At 44.0% G+C, this 27944-nt stretch overlaps 1 protein-coding gene across 1 annotated transcript in view; it reads left to right on the plus strand.

Moving 5' to 3' along the window:
- The window catches only part of COL4A5 (collagen type IV alpha 5 chain), a 186331-nt gene that overhangs the window by 60878 nt on the left and 97509 nt on the right, over positions 1-27944 (plus strand). The window contains exons 3-9 of the mRNA XM_084814113.1: positions 13039-13128; positions 15750-15794; positions 17581-17625; positions 19329-19391; positions 21217-21270; positions 24227-24253; positions 25155-25235. Coding sequence (XP_084670239.1) covers positions 13039-13128; positions 15750-15794; positions 17581-17625; positions 19329-19391; positions 21217-21270; positions 24227-24253; positions 25155-25235 — 405 coding nt within the window. The remainder of the gene's footprint in view (positions 1-13038; positions 13129-15749; positions 15795-17580; positions 17626-19328; positions 19392-21216; positions 21271-24226; positions 24254-25154; positions 25236-27944) is intronic.

Raw genomic sequence — 27944 nt, forward strand, 5'->3', positions numbered from 1 at the left:
ATATGTGTGGGCCCTGCATAACTAAGACTGTACCCATTCAGAACTCAGGTAAGGGAATCACATGATGGAATGCTCCCCCATACCAATAAATAAATTAAAAATAAAATCCTTGCACATAGAAATCTAGCAACCAAAGAGACAGCTAGGGTAGAATGCCCTGACATGCTAGTTCTCTATGTCCAGGGAATATTTTGTATGGGGGACCATTCCATCTCCTCTCCTCCTTTGTGAGAACTAGGGCTTAGAAAATGCCTTCCCAAATGGGAGTGAACATGGTAGTGATGGAGGAGTAAATGAAGAAAGCATGCTCAGCATTTATAAGAGACCCTAGCCGTGGTGGAGCTCAGTGGTAAAGCACCTGCTTTGTATGCAGAAGGCCCCAGGTTCGATCCCTGGCATCTCCAGGTGGGGCTAGGAAAGGATCCTGCCAGAAACCCTGGAGAGCCGCTGCTGCCAGTGTTGACAATAGCGGGCTAGATGGACCCATGGTCTGACCCAGTATACGGCAGCTCCTACATCCCTATGAGATAGTGATCAGACTAGTCACCCTACAGTTCCTCATAGAAAGGACGGGCAACTTATGTTGTTGGACTACGACTCCCATCAGCCTGAACCAGCATGACCAATGGTGAGGGATTTGTAGTCCAATAACATCTGGAGGGCCACATGTTACCCACCCCTGTCCTAGGGTGGTGCAGAACCTCATTTGAGTTGGCTTTTGATCGCCCATGCACACCATTTTTAGTCTGCACTTTCAACAGCCTGGCTACGAAGAGTGCCTGAAGAGAGAGGCCCCGGGGGGAGGAGAGGGTGTTTAGTAGACCTCTACTCATATACCTCTGTTGCTGTAAAAAAAACTTCCCCCTGCCTCCATGCTGCTTTATATGTAATTGAGGCAAACCTGGCTTTAAACCAACAGGTTGGCCGACATCATGTGGAGTTGCAGTATTGCTGGAGGTGCGAAGTGCTCATGTGAATCTACAATCCATATTAGATTGTAAGCTCTTTGAGGCAGCAGCCTGTCCTCTTGTTCTCAGTAAAGCACAAGGCACACTATTTTTATTTGTTTATTTTATCCATTTCTTAGCCAACTTTCAAGACCACTGGCTTCCTAAGGCAGCTTATAGCATAAAAACAGTTGTTGTTCAGTCGTTAAGTCGTGTCCGACTCTTCGTGACCCCATGGACCATAGCACGCCAGGCCTTCCTGTCCTCCGCTCTCTCCCGGAGTGTGCTCAAGTTCATAGTCATCGCATCGGTGATGCTATCTAGCCGTCTCATCCTCTGCCGTCCCCTTCTCCTTTTGCCTTCAGTCTTTCTCAGCATAAGAAAATCATATTAAATGTCAACAATTTTAAGTAATAAAAATTGTGTATGTATTAGATAGACAGACAGATGTGTTGTCTACTAGTCCTAATGGCGATGTGCTACCTCCAGTATCAGAGGCAATGTCGGGGATTCCAAGCCCTCCCGCTTAATAGTGAGGCACAGAGACTTGCTGTGCAATCTACAAACTATTTTATTCCATTAATAGCATCTCTTCATACCTGTAGCATCCACAAAGGATGGGAGCTGTCCTCTGGGCCTAATTACCTAAACAGAGCTTTTGTTAAGGGAGCTACTAAAAGCAAGGCAGTTGCCTTTCAACTAATGGATGGGTTTCCCACTGTGCTCGATGGGCTTTTTCTGGGCTCCTCCCTTCAGGGAAGATCCTCCCAACCCAACTTCTGACAGGCAGCCAATCTGGCGTAACACCTCCCACCTCCTCTCAGTTCTACCTGCTTAACTCAGCGGCGGGCTCTGGCATCTGTCAGTTCTGGTGCTCCCTCCTCCTCTGACAGAGGCCAGGTTCCCATGGGGAGGGGGGAAGACAGTCTCTGAGCCTGGCCCTCCTGCTTGCTAAGCCCCTAGGAAGGTTCTTTGCAGACTCCTGGAGAGTCTTCGGGAATTTCCTCCCCCGCTCCCTGTCTTGGCTGGGCTTCTTTTAGCGCTGCTTCCAGATCTGAATCAGAATCAAAAACCAAAACAAAGAGCCTGAGCCCAATCTTAACAGGCAGTTTGCCTTTGTACACCAGTTGCTGGGGAACATGGGCTGGAGGGTGGTGTTGCACTCATTTCCTGCTTGTGGGTTCCTGGTTGACAGCTGGTTGGCCACTATGTGAGCAGAATGCTGGACTAGATGGACCCTTGGTCTGATCCAGCAGGGCTCTTCTTATGTTCTTATGTTTGTATGTGTGTAAAAATAATTGACCCCAAGGATTGTGGGTTTGAATCTGAATTTCCAAACAGACTTGAAAAGTCCCATGTAGCTTCTTCTAGTTCAACCTTCCCCAACCTGGAGCCTACCCGATCTTTTAGAAGACAACTCCTAGATTTCCTGACCATTGGCCGTGTGCCTGGGGTTAATGGGCACTGAAGCCTCTGACATGTAGAGAGCACCAGGCTGGGGAAGTTGTTCTCGTTTTTAACATGCTTTAACCAAGCTGTACTGGTCAGGTCCACTTTTACCAATGGGCTGTTGAGGGGTGCCTTCCCAAAAGCTGTCCACGGGACCACACCTTTCTATCCAGGTGGCTCAAACAAATGAGATCATATCTTGGCAGGTATGCTTATCAAAGGTTCATTGTATACATATGTGCGCTAAGCCTACGGCTTAGTCTTTTTGGCAATGATGAAAGGTTAAATGAGGTTGCATTGCCACAAATCCAAGTAAGCGAGTTCTCTATGTGTGCATGTCTAATCTGAACCTCTATCATAATGATAAACTTTTTTAAAAAATGATGCATGCTTTGGAGAGAAAATATGGAAATTCCACCCCACTCACCTCTTTCATAATAATAGAACTCTGGGTCACCCAATGAAATGGATTGATTGACAGGAAATTGAGGACAAAGGGAAGTACATCTTCATACAACGCATAACCAACATGGAAATTACTGCCATATGGCGATGGTGGAGACAGCCTCTGGCTTAGCTTACACCAACCACCCCCAGTCTGGCTTGCTCCATATGTGTTGGACTACAACTCCCATTACCCTCCACCAACATGAAAATGTGAATTTTTAAAAATTCGCTTTGATTTTTTTTAAGTGTATACTTTTTAAAAAGCACACTTTTGAAAATGCACACTTTAAATTGTGCATTTCTAAAAGTGCGCATTTCTTAATGTATGCATCTTGTGACTGCAGCTTTGGGAATTTCAGACATTTTCGGAGAATATGCACTCCCGATCACATTCTGGGTTGCAAATACAGCATTCGCTCGTGATTTGCAAACTGAAACGAAATGTTTGTACGTCCTTAGTTTTAATATGCAAAATGTATCAGTTGGGAGGGTCTAGGGGCAAGTCCTCTTCTAGGAGATATGTCTTGTACTGTGTGCTTCCGAACGAGGCCTAAAATGGTTGTTGAGATTTAAACTTAAATCTAGTCTGTGTATCTGTAAACTATCACTGGGTCAAATCGAAGACTTAATTCTCTATTTTTTGCCCATCGTGTGAAACTGCAGTTTAGAGTTATGTCTGAACCTGGACAAATTGTGGTTAGCTTTAACTATGGTTTATTGAAACAAGCCAACCTCAAATGCTGGTTTATGAAATTGGATTGTTTAAATAAACCATTATTAAGATTAACCACAGTGTAGGGTTCAGATGTAACGCTAAACTGTGGTTCATTATAAACAGAAGCTTTGCAGCCATGCCAGCGAAGGATAGGGGAGCGTGTGCCCAAACTTCGTGTAGATGAATAAGGCCCATTTGGCACAGAACATCGGGACGAGTCCCCTCAAAGTAGGCAGATGAACTTATCCTCCCCACTACAAAAAAACAGGCTCCCTGAAAAGTTCTCACTCTCTTCTTTCAGCTTTGCCACTTTCCCCATATCTGGCAACAAGGTCAGCTTCAGTCTCCAAGCAACCATTTTTGTCTCCCCTTCTGAAGGAAAGAAGTAAATTAGGAGTAATACTCTAGCCCTGTTTGGCTGTTCAAGAAATTGCTTACTTTAACACATGAGTGGGGCTGGGCTGTGAAGTCCCATGTAGGCACATTATGTAGGCCCTCTCAAGCATCTGTGCATACAGCATGAACATCTGCAAGGATGGTGCCTACATGCATACACTGTATGTTAATAGGCCTCTACACAATCTGGATCCCCAATAGTACGGGCTTCCGGATCCTGTGGAGCATGTGTACAACTGTACATGCGTAGGCCCGCGCCCTACAGACATTCGTCACAGATGTGGGGGGTGGCTATAATCACATGGGACATCAGGGGTTGGAGCTATGCAATGTGGCCATGGCAAGCTGTTTTTTGAACACCCAGCTAGGACTTCTTGTCTCTGTTTTCAGACGCACAAATGGAAGAGTAACATCTCAAGATGCTATTTGTAAAAAAAAAAAAGAAAAGCCCCAGTGCATTTCGGCCTAGTTTTATTTTACAGCCTTCTTCAGGGGCCTGTAAAATAATACAAGACAGCACATTACTAAACTAGCATAGAATTTAACCATTAATGAACAAAATATTTAAATCATTGCACACTGCAGATAGGTCTGTGCATACCTACCTATAAAAAACTCCTGCAGAAATTCACAGGCGACTTGCAAATGTGTTCAGAAGGCTGTAGTTTTTATTCTGTCTGTTAGAGATGTTTATTCAGATGTTCCTGAGACACATCAATTAGCTCAAGGACACTCCTATCTGGACAGGACTGTGTTGGAGAGGAAATGGAATATCTGGAAACTACATAGTTGCTAGAGAAGTGGAAGAAGCTCCAATTCCTCATTAAGTCCCTGAGGGGATAAAGTGTTTAATCTTAGGATCCATTGCATTTCCTTTCTCAGCAGAATCTTATCTTTTATATTCAACCTCTCCAGTGCCCAAAATCTAAAGTCTGTTGCAAGTTGTTTACGTTCACTAAAATGACCCATTTAAGGGGCACCTGGGTTGTTTGTTGTTGTTCTTAGCAAAATATCTCCATCTTGCTCTTTTTCTAGCTGACTCCGGCCTTGCCAGCAGACTATGGGAAATGGTCCATCCCAGCGTTTCTCTCTGTCAAGGTTCCCCTTATGATCTGGACCCCTGAGCAACTCCTTAAGGATCTTTTGCCTCCTTAAGAGTCCCACTTGCCTTCTTTTAATCTTCCCCTTCCCAGTAATGTCGGGTTTAGGCTGTAGACATAGGGTGACTGGCACTCTAGACACAGTGTTTAACTACAACCGTTTACTGATAAATTTAAAGCTAGCAAATCACACCTAAAGGTATTTACACAATAGAGCTGAGTGATACAAAAAGGCATTAAAAGAAAATAAAAGTTGCAAAACACAAGTTCCTTTATCCTAGCTGTCCTTAGACTTTCCTAGGCTGCTTCTTCCTATTCACTCTTCAGACTCTGCTCTTACTTCAGGCTGTGGCTGTCTCTGCTCTTACTGACTCTCTCGCTGTCCTTATATATCCTCCTCCCTCAAAACTGAAACTATTGCTTCACACCTGAAGAAATTAAACTTAAGTGGAGAAATGAAACTGACACTAACCAGAGAAATGAAACTACTCCTCTCAGGGTTACCTCCCTCCCAACAGAAAATTCCAGGCCTCTAAGCCTGACCTTTTTTCCTTTTGCCCCTGTAGGCCTCAAACTTTCACACTCTGAGTTCTACTTGTATGAAGGAAGTTATCGACCATATGAAATGGAATTGATGGGGTACACAACAGGCTCTTCCGTTCTGGTTGTTTTACGTGTGGCATCAGTCTCTCCTCACATAGGCCATGTTCTTATTTGGGTTATAGACCGTCATCCTTCTGTTGTTCCAGCTGCTCAACATACCAAATCCAGGAGAAGAAACAAGAAGTACAAACTCTTGCACTGAGTGGGATCTAAAGTGCATATGCCACATGTACATCTTTTGGTTCCCTAATACCTGAGCAAATTATTGGTGTTCGATGAGGAACATCTGCCTGACAGAGGCTGCTATTCTCCGTGATACTGAACAGTCACCTGGCCTGTGCAAACATAAGTCTCAAACAACTTTCTAGTGGTTCAACCCATTCTCTTTCCCACCCCAGATAGATCTCTCATGACAGGTTTAATATATATCAGGGCTGTTCTGCACTTGCCTGCTATGAGGGAAAATATTACATCGTATGTTGAACTTGAATAGCAGACTTGATATTGCCATGTCTACCCAACAGAACTGACATTTCTAAGAGGGAAAAATCAATGGAAATCAGATCAGGAAATCAAACCATTAAAAACTCTCTCTCACTCAAGTGAGCTTGAAGGTTACATCCAAAAAGTGTCCTTTTCCCAACAGCCAACCTCTGTAAAACACACACACACAAACACCAAAGCTCAACAACTTCAGTTAGCAACTACTAAAGCAACTAACTAATGGGGGGAGCAATCCTATGGCCCCTAGACAGTGTCGGGGGGGGATAGGATATTTCAGATTCCCAGATCTGAGGCTGGAGATAGCACTCAGAGCCAGGAATCCACACTCCCTGTCTCTCCTTCCTTCGCAGCCAGCATGGAGATAACCTCACTGGCTGCCTCTCTGAGGTTGGGAACTTGACCTTGGTATTCCAGTGGGCGGAGAGGGGAGGGGACTGGAGAGGCCAGGATACGAGTTATCCCAAGGTCTCTCCAACCTCCTCTCCCTGTCCAAAGTGCCCCAGCTAGACGAGTAGAGTGGAGTGGGAGGACAGGGAGGTGACGATTGCCTCTGCCGTGCCTCCCACTTTCCATTTGGATGTTCTTAAGCCTCTGAGTTGGGAGGCTTACGATCATCAAGGGCGGAGGTAATAGGATTGTGCCCTAATGGAACTAACTAGGTAAAGCAACTAACTAACTAAGGGTGAAATTCTATGCATGTTTAGAAAGAAAAAACCCTACACTTCCTAGCATTCCCCAGCCAACAATGCTGTGGGAGGAATGCTAGGAGTTACAGGAATTTTTCATCTCTAAACATGCATCGGTTTATGCCGTAAAACAACTAACTAACTTCAGGTAGCAACTACTAAAGCAGCTTTCCCTAGCCTGGTTCCCTGTGTTGGACTACAACCCCCATCATCCTCAGCCAGCATGATAATCAGCCTGTTGGCTGGAGATGCTGGGAGTTGTAATCCAACACGATTGGAGGGTGTCAGGCAGAGGAAGACTGCACTAAAGGATCGTCAAATAATTCCATCTTTTCTACCTTCCCCAGTTGTTTGTCCCTCAGCAAACAAATAGTGTTCAATGTTATACTGCTTCTGAAAGGGGAGGTTCTGCTTGGGTATTGTGGGTGGCAACTCCCCATATATGCTTTATATTCTTTATGCTAACAAGTTACTGGGATGCAAATTCTGCATTTTTCAGAAGCGAGGTGAAATACTGTCGCTCTGATAAGATTAAGCGCCATATTTGGATTCCTCAGTTTGCCATGCATTCTGACTACTTCAATCCCATGCTCTTTTCTCAGCAGCAAAAATAACCTTTGTCTGCGTCTTCTTTTTTTCTTTTTCTTTTTGGCTCTTTTTTATGGCTCTTACTGTTCACTTGGAGTTATATTTACAAGCCATGAATCAGAGCAACTGGAAAGACGCCAGGTTTGTGATTTCCACTGGTAATTGATGGATGCTGTTTCAACTTGAAACAGTTTCCACAAATGAGAGAGTTCATGCACACCAATTCCTCACCTTTTTTTTTTTTTTTAAGGTGTTCAATTACATATAAGCTTGGACTGTTTAGGTTTGGACTTGCTGAAGTATTCTTTTTGAAAGCACAATGCATAGTCTGTTTGTATGTTTCCCATCTTCAAGGATTCTCCCTCTGAAGCAGGCTTTGGGGTCATGCCCACTGTCTCTTCTACTCCTTCACCCTTGTGCCTCCTCCTCTCCCAGCAGGGCGGTGAGTGGGGAAAGGTTAACACCCAGACTGGGAGATTTGGTAGTTATGTTGGCATGGGATCACCCTGACTTTGGAACGTGAAGCCCTCTTGAACACCCTGATCTTGCTGGGAAGATTTTCTAGCTGGTGGCAGATGCAGGGGGGTGGGGGTGTTCCATTTTAGCTTGTACGGTTCTTGAAACTGCGACTGTAGGATACAGTCACCAAAAAATATGTCACCAAAAAAGAGGGCAAAAGTAGACAACCATTTGCATAATTTGCTACAGCCCAGCTACAGTTATTCATGCTCTGATAATCTCTTGTCTGGATTACTGCAATACGTTATATGTCGGGCTGCCTTTGAAAATGGTCCAGAAACTGCAGCTGGTCCAAAACAGGGCAGTGAGATTGTCAACGGGGACAGGCCAATGAGAGCACATTATGCCAGTACTTTTCCAGCTGCACTGGCTGCCAGTCCATGTCCAGGCCCAATTCAAAGTGCTAGTATTAACATTCAAAGCTCTAAACGGCTTTGGGCCTGGTTGGCTGAAGGATCGTCTCCTCCCATACATAGCTGTCCAGATGCTAAGATCATCTTCAGGGCTCCTTCTCCACAGATGTGGGGGGGCCACCACCAAGAAGGCTCTCTCCGTCGTCATCATCTTCCGAGCTTCCCTCGGAGGAGGCACCTGGAGGAGAACCTTAGATGCTGAACGTAGAGTACAGGTAGGTTCATTTTGGGAGAGGTGTGCTGTCAGGTACTGCGGTCCCAAGCCATGTAGGGCTTTATAGATTAAAACCATCACCTTGAATTGAGCTCAGAAGAATATAGGCAGCCAGTGCAAGCGGCCAGAGTCAGTCTTATATGTGCTCTTGGGTGCTGCATTCCAATGGTGGGCGGTACTGAAGGCAGAAGGGATGAGGCCAAAAACTCCAAAAAGACCTGCTTATTTTAGCTTAAAGCTCTGACTGCAGTAATGAAGCCTGAGGGGAGGCATTTCAGCCTTTTAGATTGGGGAGAGAAAACACGTAAAAGCCGGGAAGCCATCAAGTGATCGGTGATTGGGAGAAAGGGGGTGTGGCCACCTGGGAAACCCCAGAGGGCTGGCCAGGTTCGGCCCACGGGCCTGAGGTTCCACACCCATGGGTGTGCATGACTAGTAGGTATCGTTAGCATAACAGCAGCCCTACTGGGCCATACCAGGCCATACCAATGGTCCATCTAGTTCAGTTTCTCTGTAGTGACCAACCATACTGAAACCTCCATAGCTTGGGGAAGCCTACTGTAGATGGTCATTAAACTCAAGCAAAACAAGGGAACAACAGTGTTCCCCAGGAACCATCTTAGCTACAAGTGGTTAGAGCAGGCCACATGCTGCTTCCTGACTCCCAAAGCATCCAGGTCAGACGCTTTTATTGGCCTGAGCAATGAGCTCTCTACAACTGCTTTCCAGTGATTAGCGATTTCCCTTTGCCTTACCTCACTTCACCTCAACCTCTCCTTTGCCATACCACCCCCCACTGTCAACTTTCCAGGCGCTGGGTGTGGGACAGCAGATCATGTGCCAGAGCTGCGTGTTAAGAGCTTAGAATAAACAAGCAGTTCGTACAGAAGTGATCGCAATGTTCAAGGGCTTTGCTGAATGCACAATGGTTTTGCTAGGTTGAGGCCAAGCCAGAGGACGGGAGAAACTGAAGTAGAAATGAGAGGATCAGGCACCTATGCAGTGCAGCTAAGGATAGCTTCCCAAGCCCTGAAGCCCCTTGTTTCAAACACAGGTTCAAACTGTGCTCTTTATTCAAACACAGGTTCAAACTGTGCTCTTTATTCAAACACAGGTTCAAACTGTGCTCTTTATATCTAGAAACTTTTTTTTTAAAGATTTAGGTTTTCAAGAATCCAACTTCCATGCCGGACACCAAACAGATCAGCAGAACTTTTCTAACAATGAGCTAGGTGACAGGTTCCCAACCTTGAGGGAGCGGGGTGTCTGTGGGCACATTTGGAATTCTGAGAAAATGTTGTGGGTGCTCTTGCGAAACGGCTGCCACGATGGGCATGGCCAGTCAAAAACACTCATTTCCCAGAAGGCAAACTGGTGAGACTAAAGGAAAAATAATTTACCCAAGGTTCTAAGTAGAAGGCAAAGGTTGGGTCTGAGCTCCAAAACACAAAACCACTCCTTTGAGCCCAAATAAAGATGGCGCTGGAGGGTGGCACTCTCCTTTGGAGCAGGCCAGCCCCCCTGGGGGGGGTTTAAAGTTTAATTTTAAAAAACCTTTAAAATATAATAAAAATCAGGAGGGGTGGGGAGCCTTGCAGGAGCCAAGAGAGGAATTCTCCGGGCAAATTTTTGCCCATGGGCACCATGTTTTTGCCCATTTTTTGCCCATTTTGGCATTTTTGCCCATGGGCACCATGTTGTTGCCCATTTTTTGCCCGTTTTTGGCATTTTGCCCATGGGCACTATGTTGTTGCCCATTTTTTGCCCATTTTGTCATTTTTGCCCATGAGACCATGTTGTTGCCCATTTGGGGCCTTTTTGCCCATGGGCAGCATCTTTTTGCTCATGTTTTTGTGCCATGTTTTTGCCCATGAGCACATTTTTTGCCCATGGGCACCATGTTGGAGTCTCCAGGGCCAGGCTTTTCCCAGGGCCGCTGCCTGACTCCACTAGGACCTTGGCATAGTGTTGCCAAGGGCCCCTGCCACCCCCTTCCTGCTGCAAAGGACAGGCACCACGGAAGTGTCTTGTGGTCAGTAGTCCTGCTCTTTGAGACATGTACAGATGTCATTTTCTTGGACTTTTTCTTTCATTCGTGCACAGCTGGTGAAATCTGGGTTTGACGTGGCTTTTGGTGAAGGGTGCTTTGTAATGAAGATAGACTTTTCCTGTCTGTGAATCTGCCAGTAGACAGTAAATGCACTACTACACAGGAAGCTTAATATGCTTGATGAAAAGAGCATGCACAAAACCTGGGTCTGTATTACATGTTTGTCCTGGGCCCAGAGCATTGGTGAGTTCTGTTCAGACTACTATACTAATCAGAACAGACTTGGGGTGCAGTCGGATGCATGTTTAGACAGAAAAAAGTCCTACAACTCCCAGCATGCCCCAGCATGGGAGTTATAGGACTTTTTTCTGTCTAAACATGCATAGGATTTCACCCTTCCTGAACTAATGAACACCACTTTATAGGAAAGGGAGACGTAACTATACACCCTGTTGTAGTGTTTTCCTGCTGGGAAGTCCTATCCCAATGAGTTCCAAATTCCAAAGCACACATTACTTTAAAGATGTAGCTAGCAGCTATGATTTTTTTTTGCTCCCCCCATTTTTTTTTTACTCTAGAGTAAGTGCAGGTTGACCAATCTGGATTGGGATCATAGTCCTGATCTGGATTGAGTCCCCACACCTACATTTATATTGTCAAATAGTGATCCATTGATGGTAAATGGCAGATTCAGGCTATTTTAGATTTGGGAGACAAAGAGGAGAGAAAAAGTGTTGGAGAGGTGGCAGAGGAGGAAGGAGATAATGAGGGGGCAGGGGGCTATAGGACTCTTGAGGTGACCAGATCCGTAGCCCATTGAAAAGCCACTTTTCCTCATCTGCATTTATACCCCAAACCATCTAACAGAGTTGCTGGTGTTTAGCACACTTTGTTCTTTATTTATTATGTTTATATCCTGCTTTTTCCTCTGAAGAGCTCAAGGTTCTTCCCCTCCCCACATGTTAGCCTTGCAACAGCCCTGTGAGGTTGGTTAGGCTGAAAGAAAATAACTGTCCCATGCTCACCCAGCGAGCATCAGGGCTGAGTGGAGATTTATTTGAACCCAGGTCTCCACAGTCCTAGCTGAATAATCACATTCATAGTCAGACATGAGCTAAAAACAAACAGCAAAAGCAATTTGGATGGCCTTTTGGCCAAGATGCAGTGGATGGGTTTTCTGTTCCAAATGCTTCAGCCTTCGGAGGTAGGAAAGATGAGTGGCTGCTGGGAACAGAAACTGTAGGTGCCATCATAAAAGACCATGGAATGGCTTCTCCAGTCATATTTGTCGTTCCTGTTTATTTGTGCAAGTTCCCAGCAGCCCAACTTGCACGTAGGGATGGGCAAACAAGTAATGTTCGAGATCGCTAGGTTTCTCTGAACGTTTTCTCACCACTTGTTTCATGCCTGATTCCTGTTCATGCTTGCCATTGCTGCTTGCTCTGAGTGAACGGGGAAATTGCACAAATTGAGCAGCAATCTAACTTGCAATTTGCATACATTTTCCAGAATTTATGCAAAGTTCCTACTTTGTGCAACTTCTCTCCATAAACTAAAGTGGGGCTTTCAGTCTGCAAGGGAAATTTGTGCAAATTAGGAAATTTATGCAAAATTGAACTGGAAAAGTTGCACAAATCAAACGTGATCACATGTCCGGCAATTCGCAAATAATTTTGGTGGACACATGCTTGCAATTGCATTCAGGGCGTTGAACAGGGCATGCTCGCATGTTTTGCAAGCAAAAAGAAATCTCTCATGCACTTGTGGGCTACCCAGAGGCATTTGGTTAGTCACTGTGGGAAACGGGATGCTAGAATAGATGGACCTTTTGGTTTGATCCAACAGGACTGCTCTTGTGGGTTTACTTGTAAGTAATTTTTTTACTGGCTGTTGTGTTATTTCCTCCAAGGAGCCCAAGATCCTCCTCCACTCCATTTTTTAATCCTCACAACAACCCTGTGAGGTAGGTTAAGCTAAGAGTCAGTGAATGGCCCAAAGTCACCCATGAGCTTCATGGTCCGAGTGGGGACATGACCCTATGTTTCCCCAATCCCAGTCTAACACTCTAACCACTACACCACACTAGCTTTGTCTCCTGTGTCTTATTTTTATTGTTACATTGTAAAACTTTTAATTGTAATTTTTGTTGCTGTAAGATGCCTTGGAGGCCTGTTTTGTTTGAAAGGTGGGATATAGCTGTTAAGAACTGAGCTTCCAGGAGTCACCCACCACCTGAAGAACAAAATGGATCCCTGGTTGAAGTTTGCTGAAATTCCTGGTGCAGATTCAGGATGCATATAACCCAGTTTCTCACAACAAATGGAAGCAGTTTAACACCACACCATGCACTGTGTAGTGAGAATTCTTATTTCTCTTTCTTTCTTTCTTTCTTTCTTTCTTTTTGCAGGGTGAGAGAGGTTTCCCAGGTTTAGAAGGCCAACCAGGTTTACCTGGATTTCCTGGACCAGAAGGACCATCTGGGCCAAGAGGTGAAAAAGTGAGTAACTCAACAGAATAGCAGTGGACACTACATATTGCCTTGATCTATAAATATCAGACATTCAGATATTTATTTATTTATTTATTTAATACTTTTTATTTATTTTTGTCTTTATAAATGAAATAAACAATACCAACAACCTGATCAATAACTACAATTTCCTAACAGTACAATATTCTTAGGAGGATACAACAATACCGAAAAGAAGAAGAAAGGGGGGAGAAAGGGGGGGGAAGAAATTTTTCCCCTTCTTTTTTAAAAGTTTAAATTTGAACTCCAATACACACGGGCTTCAGATCCCATTCTGATTTAGAAACTATACCTATAACATTAGCAATATTACAATTTAATAATCAACCTTACATTTTAATATCATATCATCACTCTTATAGCAAGGAAACAGGCCTACAATTCATTCCCAGCAACCATATATTGCCCGTAAGTTAGAATATAATAGTAATAATAAAGCTTAACAGTTTAACCAACCACAAATCTTACTTAGTAGTCTTATCATAATGAGAATAATAGTAATAATAACAACAACAACAGCAAAACAGATGCATTTATAATGTTATATAATAATAAAGTTTGAAAGCAACTTTACAACAGTCAGTAATATATTTTATACTAGATATATAAATGAGTGTGCACAATACACCCTCAAACAATATATTTAAATACAGCATATCATATCCATTTTAGAGAATGAGAATTTAAAGAAAAATAAAAAAGAAGAAGAAAGCAAGAAAGCAAACGAATGTATGTATAATCAGTTATCTCTGACCTAGCCTGAATCATGCAGACTAAACATAAATGGTTAACAAAACTTGTTTAAAGATTCCAGTTCATGGGGCTGGAACAGAAGTCTCATGAATTTTTACGTTCAGCCATGCCTCCACCATTTCATGATTTAGGAACTTCTTCATCTGATCTTCAGAAACAATGCAAAATGTAGCAGGATATTTTAAGTGATATTGTAAGTTCATTTGTTTTGCCATATTTTTCGCCTTGATGAATTACCTTCTTTTATCAGCCACCATTTTGATGTAATCCGGAAATAACTTAACTTTATCTTGTTTCCAAAAAAGATTTCCACCCTCTCTTGCCAAACGCAGGATATAATTCTTTGTGGAGATTCTTGCAAATTGGACTATAATCGTATAGCCAGACCCTTTAGCATTTGGCACACAAAATGCCTGCTTAATATCAAGTAAATAATCAGATGGCACAGGGAGTATCTCATGCAAAAACCTGTCTACAAAGGTAGGCAAATTTACATCCCTAGACAGATTTTTAATACCAATAATACGTACATTGGATCTGCGTGTGAAGGCCTCCAGTTGGGAAATTCTGACAATTTTTGAAAAAAGCTTGTGTTGTAGTTTCCTTCGTTATCAGCCTATCTTGCAGCTTGTTAACCTTCACCTCCATTTTTTGCCAAGAACTGTTAATTAAATCCACAGCTCCTTGCAGGGCAGTGATGGAATTTTGGATTGAATCCAACCTCTTAGATTGCTCAGCAAATTACGAAGATAAAGTTTTTATCAAAGTAAATAATTCCCCTATGTCTTCGGTTCTCGGAGCCTTTGCCATTGGAGGTACGGGGGAGTGGACAGTGATGCAATCCCTTTCTTTCTCCTCGCTGTAGCCATGTTTCTCTTCAAACAAATCTTGCAGGTCCTCAGATATTCTCAAATACTGTTGATATTTCTTAATCCATATATTACTATGGAACACGTCAGCCCTGTTTTCTCCTATTAGATAGGAGTTTCAAAACAGCTTTTTGAGATGTTTACGCTCTGGGAGGGTAGTCTCGGAATCCAGCCCTCCCGCTTCTTCGTGGACAGTACTTTTCTCCAAGTTCTCATCCAGCTGCTGCTTTGCCCCCCCTTAAATTCCAGGGGGGAGATGAAAAGGTTTTTCAACCTTTTAAAGAGCTGTTTGAGATAGCATCCCGCAGAGACTCCGCAGGATGCTGCGAAGACAACGTTGGTTCCAACCGGAAGTCCAGACATTCAGATATTTAGATGGTATTCACTGTAACTGAGCAGTTTTTTTCATATCCCTCTTATACGGGGAGCTGTTGCTCGGTTGGCCAAGAAATACAAAATAAGGTAAGAGGATACATTTTGTTGGACCAGTTTCTGTTGATATAGGAGTACAACCAAAAATAGACGTTAATTTGTGTTCCATGTTTTACAAGTGGGGAAGTGGAATGGGCATGAGGAGAATGAGAAGTCATGTTTGTGTGAAGTTGTGACTGGTCCTCGCTCTCTCTGCGTTCAGGAATGGGGTCAAGACACATCTTTTTAACTAGGCTCTTTAACACTGTTGTGATGGTTTTTAGTGTTCTTTTTAATGTTTTACTTATTTGACTATGGTTTTATGTTTTGAACTGTTTGCAAACTGCCTTGGTTGGCTCCAGAAAGGCAGTATAGAAATACAATCAATGAATGAATCAATCAATCAATTAACACTCTAAAGCTCAGCTCAGATTGTAACCACAATTTATTGGCCCTGGAACAAGTGGTCTTCAATGCCTGTCTTTAAAGTGAGCTCTCCATCCATATTATGCGAGGTGTGTCATTCATCACTTCCCCCCCCCCCATATTTTACAGGGGGATGATGGACTTCCAGGACCAGGTGGACCCAAAGGAATTAGAGTGAGTGACATTTTCATTTTCTGCGGTGCAGTTCCTTGGGGTGGGGAGAGAGCAGTGGTTGATTCTTCTTGTGACACTTGGAAATTGAGAAAAATCCAATTCCATTAATGAGTGGATAACGGAATGAAAGCCACTTGATAACCCATGAAACAGAAACGGAACAGATTTAACAAAATCTGTACATCCCTAGTCACAGGGATGCTTTATGAAACAATTTTTTGAAAAGATTTATTTAAAAAAAAAACAAGTACCCATAAAACATGTGCATGCAGCAAACCTATTTCTGATAGCTACATGCATCTGAGAGCCAGAATTATCCTCAGCTCACTACTGTACATAAGTGTGGCTGCAAACTTCTGTTTGTGACCGTGTTACTTGTGAAGTGACCCTTAGGCCGAGGTCTTTGTAGGCAATGTTTGGATGTCACAATAAGAATTCAGATGACTTAAAGAATTCTGGTTGAATGGGAACAGGCAAGCATGCTAATGCTCCTCGATCGCTCCCTCTTGGCTCTTCCCACCAGCAGGAGCAACTGAACAAGCCAGGGACCCTCCATCCGTAGTTTGTTTAGCATGATGTCCAAACTGGAATCTGTGGCTTTTTCTTCTTCCAACAAGCCAGCGTCATAAGCTTAAAGATATTTTAAATATAATAAGTGGTATATAAATCTATTGAAGAAGAAGACAACGAAGACGACAAAGACACCAAAGAAGAAGAAGAAGAAGAAGAAGAAGAAGAAGACGCCAGGGTTTTTTCTTGGCTTAAGGCTCTGGCTTTTGGGGAGAGCAACACGCCAGAGATCCCAGTTCAGACATCATGCACAATCAGGGCAGGGAATCCTCCTGTGCTGCCCATTGCGCCCCCCCCAATATTATTATTTTTTTACAAAAATATTGTAATCTGTAGCAGCTACAGGGGCAAAATTCCTTGGATTACATCAGAGCAGAACACTGTAAACACTCGTAAGCCATGATGTGAGCTTTCCAGAAAATTTTGAATTACAACATTTACAACTGCACTAAAGAGATTTAACCTAGTAGGTTTATTTACCTTATATTTAGTTAAACTAAAAAAAAGTATGTCATGTTAATAAATATCTGAAATGCTTTTTCAAATAGTCAGAATTAGATGAACAGATATATTTGATTATGGAGAAAAAAGAGAATAAAGTGCACTTTGAAATCAATGCAAAGCTTTACTTGGAAATAATTTTTATTTGAAAAGTTGTAGATATAAGACAACAACTCAATAGCCTATACTTCCATTAATTAGCATGCTTGAAGATCTATGTGCATCAATAGGTGTGTGTGTGTGTATACTTCCTAAGGATAGTCATAATTAGATTTTATATTTGACTAGTGTTCGTAAACACTAGTTTACAAACACTAGTGTATGCAGTTGTATTTCATAAAACTGCATATCTAAAAATGGAGAATTTCCTGCAGAAAAATATGGCAATGGAAAAGTTTCCAAAACAAGTTCCACCCTGTATCACTCCTTGTTAACCTGGTTGTATGGCTCCTTAAATGGGTTTTCCTTCTTACAATTGGATGCCATGACATGCTCCAGGGGCCCTGCTCTAGAATGCCATCAGAACATCAAAGCTAACTTTGCTGCACAAGAAGCCATCATTATAAGCATTCTGTGTGTCCCTTTCACAGTCCGTCCTTCCAGGTTCAGCTGCAGTGTTAAGAATGAGCTGATAACTCTCTGCCTCCTCTTTTAAAAACATTAATTCCCCACTCCCTTTCCTCTAAACACAAATGTGGCTGTTCCTCACCTCCAGGGACCTCCAGGTCTACCGGGTTTTCCAGGAACGCCAGGACTTCCTGTAAGTAGGCCTTTTTTTTACCATTTTCATACTGACTTTTGCTGTTTACATATGTATTGTTATAATGTGTTCTTGCCCAAATGCTAAGATAATCTTTGGAGGTTCTTCTCGGGGTACTGCTACCCACAACGGTGTGATGGATGGCTACCGGGGAAAGAGCCTTCTCTGCAGTGGCCCCCATATCCTTGGAATGGTCTTCCCAGGGAGATCTACCTGGTGTCTTCACTGTATACATTTAGATGCCAGGTTAAGACCTTACTCTTTCAGCAGGCATTTAATCTTTAATTTGATGCTCTGGTTGTTGGATTTAATGCTGACTCTTTAATATTTAAAATATTTAAAATGTGTTAGTTAGTTATTACATTTCTGTACTGCCCAACAGCCTGTCAGGGATGAGTCCAAGCACGTTGAGATGCCTGACAGCTCCGATTTTGAATCAGAGTTGGAACAGCTAGATTAAAGGCTGCGGGCGGGGGGGCTTCCTAGTGAGCCAAGACACTGGGAGAAATTCCTTGACAAACAGATGGCCCAGGCTGAGTTGCTGCCCCCTCCCTCCATCATGAGAACTCCAGTTTCCGAAGAGGTGTAGGAAGAGGGGCATGACTTGAGAGATGCTAGGGCACGTCACAAAGCAAACTGGGAAAAGTTAAGAGCAGGGCTTAGACGCTCCACCAGGATAGCTACTCCTGGAAGCTGACGTAGGAGGGAGCCATCCTAAGAGAGGGGCATCACTGCGAAGCCAGTCTAGCTGTGAGGTTCATACCCAAACTGTCAGCAACTTCACTACCCTCTGGTTCATCTCCTCTAATTAGGGATCATAGATTAGTTATTCAGAGGTCTGAGACAGTCTGAGAGCTTCCTAGAATCTGCATTTGTAGAGAGGCTAGTCTCTAGCAAAATAAAGTTGTGTTAGCCTGAAGTTTTGTCTCCTTGTGGTGTTGATTGGGAAGGACGATCTGGTTCTGACATAGCCGAAGCTCTCTGGGCGGTTTGCAGCAATTAAAACCATAAAATACAACATAAAATCCAATACAAAAGCTTGAAGGTTTAAAATTACAGTATAAAATAAAAATACAAAAAAAACCTAGAGGCTGTGCAAAGATTTGAAATACAGTAACAGATTTAAAACAACAGAAACTGAAAGACTAAAATGCCTGAGCAAATAAGGAAGTCTTCACTGGGCACCGAAAAGAACACAACGTAGGTGCCAGGCAAGCCTTTCTAGGGAGCTCATTCCACAACTGGGGTGCTATAACAGAAAAGGCCCTCTTCTTTGTAGCTGCCCACCTCACTTCATTTGGTAGGGGCTCCTGGAGAAGAATGGCAAAAGATGATCTGAGTATCTGGACAGGTATATATGGGAGGAGACAAACCTTCAAGTAACCTTGCCCCAGGCCATTTAGGGTTTTGAATGTTAATACCAGCACTTTGAATTGGGCCTAGAAATGGACTGGCAGCCACTGCAGATGGAAAAATACTGGTATTTAATATTTGTATTGTTATGTTTATTGTTTTGGCTATTACTTTATTGTTTTAGGTTTTTATTATTGTAAACCATCCCAAGGGCATGTGCCAGTTGGGTGATATATAAATCAAATTAATAAATAAATAAACTATGATGGCAGATTTGTTATCTTTGCAAAAAGAATTTACGTATAGTGTTGTCTGAAAGTCATTGTGCTACTTTTCCTCCCACCTTTCAGGGGCTGCCAGGTCAGGATGGGCCTCCAGGACCTCAAGGTATCCCAGGATGCAATGGAACCAAGGTGGGACTAGTTTAAGTGGAAATGCATGAACCTGCTGCACTGGTGTGGGAAGAATGGAACCATTCTGGTTATCACAGTAGAAGACATACTTAAATAGCTGCCACTGATAGTAGCCATGTGTCGTTTGCAGTCAACAGGGAACTGCTTATTTCTGTATATTTTGGAATTGTGAAAAAAAGAGCCATATTGTTATTGAATATTATTATATTTTGAGCAAATAAATGGATATAAAATATCAGCTGATCCTTTGAGGCTGTTAGGGTGCAATCCTATGGGGTAGTCAGCCGCCTCTGAACTCAGAGGCGACCAACTATCCAATGCAGGGCAAGCGGAGCGCAGAGGGAATCCTCTCCTCTGTACTCCGGCCACCCTGTATTTCCAGACAATTTTGGCTGTCCTGCCGGGGCACCTCAAAGTGGGGCGGGGGGAGGCCGGATGGTGCATAGGAAGCGTTGTTATCAGCACTTCTGCGGTCCCCTCTCCAGCCCCAGGAATGCTCTCTTTTCGGCCACCCCACACTGCTCTGCCAAGTACAGAGCCAGGGATGAACTGTGCCTCCTACGAGGTGGCAGGGGAGGTGGCGGGGAGTCTGATTTGTGGGAACCAACCTCGGAGCTCCAGCTCCGAGCTCGGTTCCCATAACCCGAAAAACCCTATGGCTGTCTAGACGCTGTCTAGCGGCTATAAGATTGTGCCCTTAAATTATCTTCAAGGTTGTTCATTGAAAATAGTGACATAGAAATGGTTATCAATTTATTTACTGCCACTAAAATCTCAATAGCGTCTTTCTGGAAGAAAAAAATAGCAATCCTCCTTCACCAGAGTATTTTTGTTAGAATTTGGGGATATCACCACTTATGATGGGACTAAGTTAGTGTGGGGGGGGAATCAGATGTTTGAAAGATGGATAGTATCTGTTACATTTTGGATTGATAAATTCCAAGACAATATCGAATCTTTTTTTATTATTAATTTGATACTGTCCGGATAATCAAATGATATTGGAATGAATGAATAAATAAATAAATAAATGTCATAGATGTCAGCTAGATGTTTTCCATTCAAATCCCTTGGGGAGAGTGAAATCCACAGAGCACAGGACTAGGAGTTAAGAGAACACTCCTTTTTTGTGTGCCTGGCTCTGCTTTGGAATTACAGCTATGAAATGAAAATAATTCACGTGTGTGTACGTGCAAGAATAATTGCATGATTTGACCTTTATCTCAAGTTGCTAGGAAGCCTGGCTTCCATATTGTCAGTTCTGCTTAACATGCAACTCAGGGCCAAAGCATACATTACTTGAAAGATGTAGTGAGCAGCGACGGATCACGACCACTGCATCTGGAGGGACCAGGCTGAGGAAGGGTGGGCAACTGTGTTTTTTGCGGTCCTGTGTAATTTTTCTTCTCTGCATTGGCCTCTGACTTTTTCTGCATGTATCAACTAAAGGTTATCCAAGCAGTGGAGGCTGGTGGCTCCAATATCAGTGGGGTAGTAAATCCACTCCAGGTTTCAGTCAGAACTCTAAAGGAGCCAGCCAATGTGTGATTGCTCCTTTAGAGTTCTGGCTGAAACCCAGAGCAGATTTACCACCCCACAGACACTGGAGCCACTAGCCTCCACAGGGTACAGGGGAATTCTGAGTATGTCTTTCTCATATGTAAATTACTCATGCAGTGGATGTTGTTCCTTAAGGTTGTTTTAGCTTCTGGCCTATTGCAACATTACTTACTTCTTCGCTGCTTCACCATTTTACAGAAGCATGATTTGGGGCTTCCAACTCCCTTTAGCAATATATTTTAAGTTTTCCTTCTGCCCTCTACAGGGAGAACGTGGCTACCCCGGCAATACAGGTTTTCCAGGTTTACAAGGCCACCCTGTAAGTACGAGAAATGTTCTCCTGCGATCGTTACTTTGCCATTGGTTCTGAATTGAGATTGAATGTGATTGTTTCATGGCGTTTAATGCTTGTATTCGCTTAGGAATATTTTGGTGTAAGCTGCTCTCTGTACAAATGTAGAAGAGTGGGGGTAATAACAACAACATCAAGAGCCAGATAAAAACCGTCAGCAGGACTAAAATGAAATCTGAGAGGCCTAGGAAAATAAAAAGGTCTTTGCTTGGCATCAAAACACCAACAAATTAGGCAACAGATGGACATCTCTGGAGAGAATTGGGGGTGCCACCACGGAGCAGGCCATCTCTCTGATGACAGTCTGTCTGACCTCAGATAATGGGAGGACCTGCAGAAGCTGGTCCAGAACGCGGCGGCTTGCCTGATTAAAGGCAGCCGCCAGCGAGATCACATCACTCCAGTGCTGAAGGAGTTGCACTGGTTACCAGTTGTTTTCCGGGCCAAATTCAAGGTGTTGGTTTTGACCTTTAAAACCCTATATGGTTGCGGCCCAGACTATCTTAAGGAGCGCCTCCAGCAGCACCAGGCAGGCCACTCAACAAGATCAGCCTCGGATGGCCTTCTCTCTGTCCCATCAGCCAGGACAGCTAGGCTGGTGGGGACGAGGGAGAGGGCCTTTTCTGTGGCGGCCCCCACTCTGTGGAACTCCCTCCCTAGGGAACTCCGTCATGCCCCCTCTTTAATGAGCTTCCATCGTGCATTAAAAACGTTGTTGTTCAGGCAGGCATTTGGGGTGGGTTAGGGTATTTTAGAAAATGTTTTTATTGTAGAATTTTATTGTTTTAAACTGTTTTTATTGTATGTTGTACATCGCCCAGAGTGGGCAATTAATAAATTTAATAATAATAAAAAATAATAAATAAAAGACCTGCAACAGAAGATCTTAAGGTATGGGTAGGCACCCATGGAGACCACCAGTCCTTCAAGTCGCCTGGTCCCAACGCTGTCTCAAGGTTTTTGAGGGCCCTTGGGCAAGACACCTTCCCTCCCTCATTGAGTCTGTCCTCTTACTGACGTTGTCACCAGTTGTTGTTGCTCCTCGTCCTCTCTCATCATTGGTACCACTTGCTTGCTTGATGGGCAGAGAGCCAGAGAGCAAGGTGCCTGTGGCATCTCCTGCTCCTCCTTCTCACCATCTCCATTGTCTGGGCCAGAGCAAGAGGCAGGTGAACAAGCAGGTTGTAATGGTGAAGAGGAGGAGCAAGTCCAGGAGGCTCTTGTCAGTTGGCCTCTGCTGGGAGGTGGAGCCCTTGACAGGTGCCCAACCAGGCCTGCCCTTGGTGCCGGCCTTGGCTGGTCCTAGGGAGAAGCTGCCTTCCCATGTTGTCTTTAAATTCTACATCAGCAGAACAAAGGCCATTCATTCAATCAGCACTCCGTGGCCCTCTACAGAATTGTGTCTCAGGCACAAAGTCACTCACCGTAGTCTCCCCAGTGGCTCCCTTAGGCTGCAATCGTATACCCACTTACCTGGGAGTAAGCCCCATTAAACCCAGCGGGACTTACTTCTGATTGCATGGGATTGTGCTGTTGGTCTTTTTATTGGATAATTGTAATTGCTTGTTTTTTTATCATCGTATATTTTGTTTGATCGTAAGCCACTTAGAATATGTTATGAAAGGTGGAGCATACATTTTGATAATGAATTCATTATAACTGCAGCACCCACCCTGCTTTATATGTGATTGGAGTAGGGGGAAGAGTGTCAAGGGCTCCTTGGCGGCCTCTTTCAGTCTAATCCAGTAGCCAAGTCCAGACACAGACAAAGGGATTCTTTTCAAAGCTTTATTCCTTTTTTACAACTTAACAACTCTACTATTAGCGACTAGCTATGAGCAGCAGACTACCTATGCCCTCAGTTGGTCCCCGTGTGAAGGAGAATCACTGGCAGACCCTGAAGTTATGGGCTAGGGAGAGTCCCTCCCCTTTTCCCTTGGATCCTCTGGGCGCAACTGTTGCTTGCGCGCCAACTGGGCACTACGCCTCCTTTCCGCGCCCTCCATTTGGCGCCGCTCCCTGCATTGGTGTCGCGCGTCCAGCAAGCCCTCTTCCCACACTCTCGGCTGCTCCACCTCAGAATCAGAACTACTCTGGGATTCTATGGGCTCAGTGTCCACCCTGACATCGAGTGTGTTTTGAACACACACGTGTGTGCCTATTGCATGCAGTTTGAGCCAAAGTGTTGATAAAAAAAACCCTCCATGTATGTAGCATAAGCTGTAATACAGGGGTGGACAACTTACGGCCCTCCAGATATTTCTGGACTGCAACTCCCATCAGCCCTAGCCAGCATAGCCAAAGGTGTGGGATGATGTGAGTTGTAGTCCCACAGCATCCGGAGGGCTGTAAGTTGTCTGCCCTATGCTAATAGGAGACCTATTCAAAGCAAACTCTCAAAGCAGTGGCGTTTCTCTCTTTGGACTAATGTCTGCTTTTTTAAAAGTACTTTGGGCAGTATTCAGGTGTTCAACCCTTCCTGTTGTAGAATGAATTACATAATTTGAAGCAAGGGAGAAATTGTGTTTTGCTAGTAACCATGGAATGCATGGGTGAGCAACCTGTGGCCCTCGACCTAATCCCACACAGCCCTTGACCTAATTTCAAAAGTTCCTCTGCATGTAGTGAGTTCAGACCTCTGGCAAGAACAACTTGTGCCTTACCTGGCAGCCCACTGTACGGGAAGGAAGAGAGGGAGAGACAAAAGGGGGTGGCAGAAAGAGAGCAAGAAAAGACTGGCAAAAAGAGAAAAGAGGTGACCCACCTGCTTTTGGCTCCAGCCCCACCCACCGCCAACATGCGGCCCCCAACAGATTACCCCTGAGGGACTGCAGCCCTTGACAAATAAAAGGTTGCCCACCCCTGTGTAATGGGTCATTCATAACTCTTTATCTACTCTTCCTTTCCTTCTTTTTAAATGCAGGGTCCCCCTGGTTTTCCAGGGATGAAGGTAAGTTGTCTTTTGCTTCCATCGCTGTAATGTCTGTTCTAGTTCTGCATTTTATTGGCAGTTAGTCACCTTGGGGGGACCCATTTTTGCAGTCGAAAGGTAGGGTAAAAATGGATATGTGGGTTGGGGGTGGGGAAGTGTGTCCAGGGTAAGTAATATGCCAACATCTGCACAGACATGATAGAGGAATTGAAAGAGAGAAAATCCATTGTAAAAACAGGCACTATAGTTCCTGCCACAGAAGCCTCATTTCTAGAGCATCCTTGGAAGCGGTGCTGAAGGCTCCTTCCTGCTTCCTGGGATGATCCAGGAATGAGGCTTTTATGGCATAGAGCCTGTTCCTAGAGCATTTTTCTGTTTCCCTGTTTCCCCCTCCCTTTGGGGCGGGGGGCAGGGCAGAGAAAGAATACTGTGAGCAAGTGGGTAGAAGCGGCTGTGTGTGTGTGTGGGGGGGATAGTGAATGTATGTGAGTGGGGTAGTTTGGGTGTGTAAAGGGGCCATTGGTGGACCCCAGCCCCTGACCGATTAGCTCCAAGGGAATGCAGCACAAGTTGGTCACCCCTGTTTTAAACCAAAGGTTTTTAAATATTAGAATGTATGTAAGACAAGCACAATGTTGTGATTGGAGTAGGTGTCCAAGATTTAAAATGAATATGAATATGTACTGCACGGAGCAAAAGCATGTGCTTGGGATCATCAGTCACAGAAATATTATGGCTGAGTTCCTGCAAGGAAATATTTAAACGGGAAAATGGCTGAAAGGTTTCTTTTGAACAGTTCAGCTCTTATAAGACAGAAATGCTCGCTTTGAAACTTTGGTGTGTGGATAGCAGCTGGAGCACTGATCTCTCTCTGTTAGGCATCCTGAGTATTACATTCTTAGTCCAATTTTCTTTTTAGGGTGAGCCAGGTGAAATCATCACGTCTACACTACCAGGACAGAAAGGTGATGCAGGGGTTCCAGGTCTGCCAGGACTACCAGTAAGTTGACTAAAATGTCCATTCATCCTGTCTTTCCTCAAAGGGAAAAAAATTAACCCAGTAACCGAGGGTGTATTTTAATGGTAATGTGCTATTAACAACCAGAGACTGCTTTTGTATTAAGCCAAAATGTAAAGGTAGGGATGGGCCATCACTTTTGCTTTCTCCCACATTCATTTTTTTTTAACTCAAGTTCTTTCCATCCTGTTTCTGAAGGAATTTGCAAATGTTGGTAAGTTTTTATCAAACAAAGAACCAAAACAAAATTATCAGCTATCTACACTGACCAAATCCAATAGGTACAGCTATTCCCAACCTGTCAGAAAAAAAGATAAAACCTTAACTGAGTACTAACATTGCTGAATACACCAAGAGTCACACCCACCCAAGCCCCCTGCCTGGATGGACAAATATGTCAGTTTTGCTTTCTCCCACATTGAAGTGGACAGCCATCTGTCAGGGATGCTTTGACTTGGATTCCTGCACTGAGCAGGGGGTTGGACTTGATGGTCTTGTTGTTGTTGTTCAGTCGTTCAGTCGTGTCCGACTCTTCGTGACCCCATGGACCATAGCACGCCAGGCCTTCCTGTCCTGCGCTCTCTCCCAGAGCGTGCTCAAGTTCATATTCATTGCATCGGTGATGCTATCTAGCCATCTCATCCTCTGCCGTCCCCTTCTCCTTTTGACTTCAGTCTTTCCCAGCATCAGGGTCTTTTCCAGAGAGTTTTCTCTTCGCATTAGGTGGCCAAAATATTTGAGCTTCAGCTTCAGTATCTGTCCTTCCAATGAGCACTCAGGGTTGATTTTCTTTAGGATGGACTGATTTGACCTCCTTGCAGTCCAGGGAACTCATAAGAGTCTTCTCCAGCACCACAGTTCGAAAGCATCAATTCTTCAGCGCTCAGCCTTCCTTATAGTCCAGCTCTCACAGCCATACATTACTACTGGGAAAACCATAGCTTTGATTAGACGGACTTTTGTCAGCAAGGTGATGTCTCTGCTTCTTACTATGCTGTCTAGGTTTGCCATAGCTTTCCTGCCAAGGAGCAAGCGTCTTTTAATTTCATGGCTACAGTCACCGTCTGCGGTGATCTTGGAGCCCAAGAAAGTAAAATCTGTCACTGCTTCCATTTCTTCCCCTTCTATATGCCAGGAAGTGATAGGGCCAGATGCCATGATCTTAGTTTTCTTAATGTTGAGTTTCAAACCAGCTTTTGCACTTTCCTCTTTCACCCTCAACAAGAGGCTCTTGAGATCCTCTTCGCTTTCTGCCATTAGGGTGGTATCATCTGCATATCGGAGGTTGTTGATAATTCTCCCAGCAATCTTAATTCCGACCTCTGATTCATCCAACCCGGCATTTCTCATGATGTACTCTGCATATAAGTTAAATAAGCAGGGTGACAATATGCAGCCTTGTCGTACTCCTTTCCCAATTTTGAACCACTCAGTTGTTCCACGTCTGGTTCTTACTGTTGCTTCTTGACCCTCGTACAGGTTTCTCAGGAGACAGGTAAGGTGGTCTGGTACTCCCATCACTTTCAGAATTTGCTGGAGTTTGTTGTGATCCACACAATCAAAGGCTTTAGCGTAGTCAATGAAGCAGAAATAGACGTTTTTCTGGAATTCTCTTGCTTTCTCCATGATGCCAGCGAATGTTGGCGATTTGATCTCTAGTTCCTCTGCCTCTTCGAAACCCAGCTTGTACTTCCGGTAGTTCTCGGTTCGCATACTGCTGAAGCCTAGCTTGTAGGATTTTGAGCATCACCTTGCTGGCATGTGAAATGAGCGCAATTGTGTGGTAGTTTGAACACTCTTTGGCGTTGCCCTTCTTTGGAACTGGAATGTAAACTGACCTTTTCCAGTCTTGCGGCCATTGCTGAGTGTTCCAAATTTGTTGGCATATTGAATGCAGCACTTTAACAGCATCATCTTTTAGGATTTTAAATAGCTCAGCTGGAATACTGTCATCTCCGCTAGCTTTGTGTTACTAATGCTTCCTAAGGCCCACTTGACTTCACTCTCTAGGATGTCTGGCTCAAGTTCAGTGACCGCACTATCATGGCTATCAGGGACATTCAGATCTTTCCTGTATAGTTCTTCTGTGTATTCTTGCCACCTCTTCTTAATCTCATCTGCTTCTGTTAGGTCCCTGCCTTCTTTGTCCTTTATCATGCCCGTCTTTGCACAAAACGTTCCCTTGAGATCTCCAATTTTCTTGAAGAGATCTCTAGTCTTTCTCATTCTGTTGTTTTCCTCGATTTCTCTGCATTGTTCATTTAAGAAGGCCTTCTTGTCTCTCCTTGCTATTCTCTGGAACTCTGCATTCAGTTGGATATATCTTCCCCTTTCTCCCTTGCTTTTCACTTCCCTTCTTTTGTCAGCTACTTGTAAAGCCTCATCAGACAGCCACTTTGCTTTCTTGCATTTCTTTTTCTTTGGGATGGATTGAGTTGCTGCCTCCTGAACAATGTTATGGACCTCCTTCCATAGTTCCTCAGGCACTCTGTCTATCAGATCTAATCCCTTAAATCTATTCCTCACCTCCACTGTATATTCGTAAGGGATATGATTTAGGTCATACCTGAATGGTTTAGTGGTTTTCCCTACGTTCTTCAATTTAAGCCGAAATTTTGCAAGAAGCAGCTCATGATCTGAGCCACAGTCAGCTCCAGGTCTTGTTTTTACTGACTGTATGGAGCGTCTCCA

Source organism: Heloderma suspectum, chromosome 9 (genome assembly GCF_057233095.1).
Source record: "Heloderma suspectum isolate Gila_16-S chromosome 9, 16-S_ref, whole genome shotgun sequence".
Lineage (NCBI taxonomy): Eukaryota > Metazoa > Chordata > Lepidosauria > Squamata > Helodermatidae > Heloderma > Heloderma suspectum.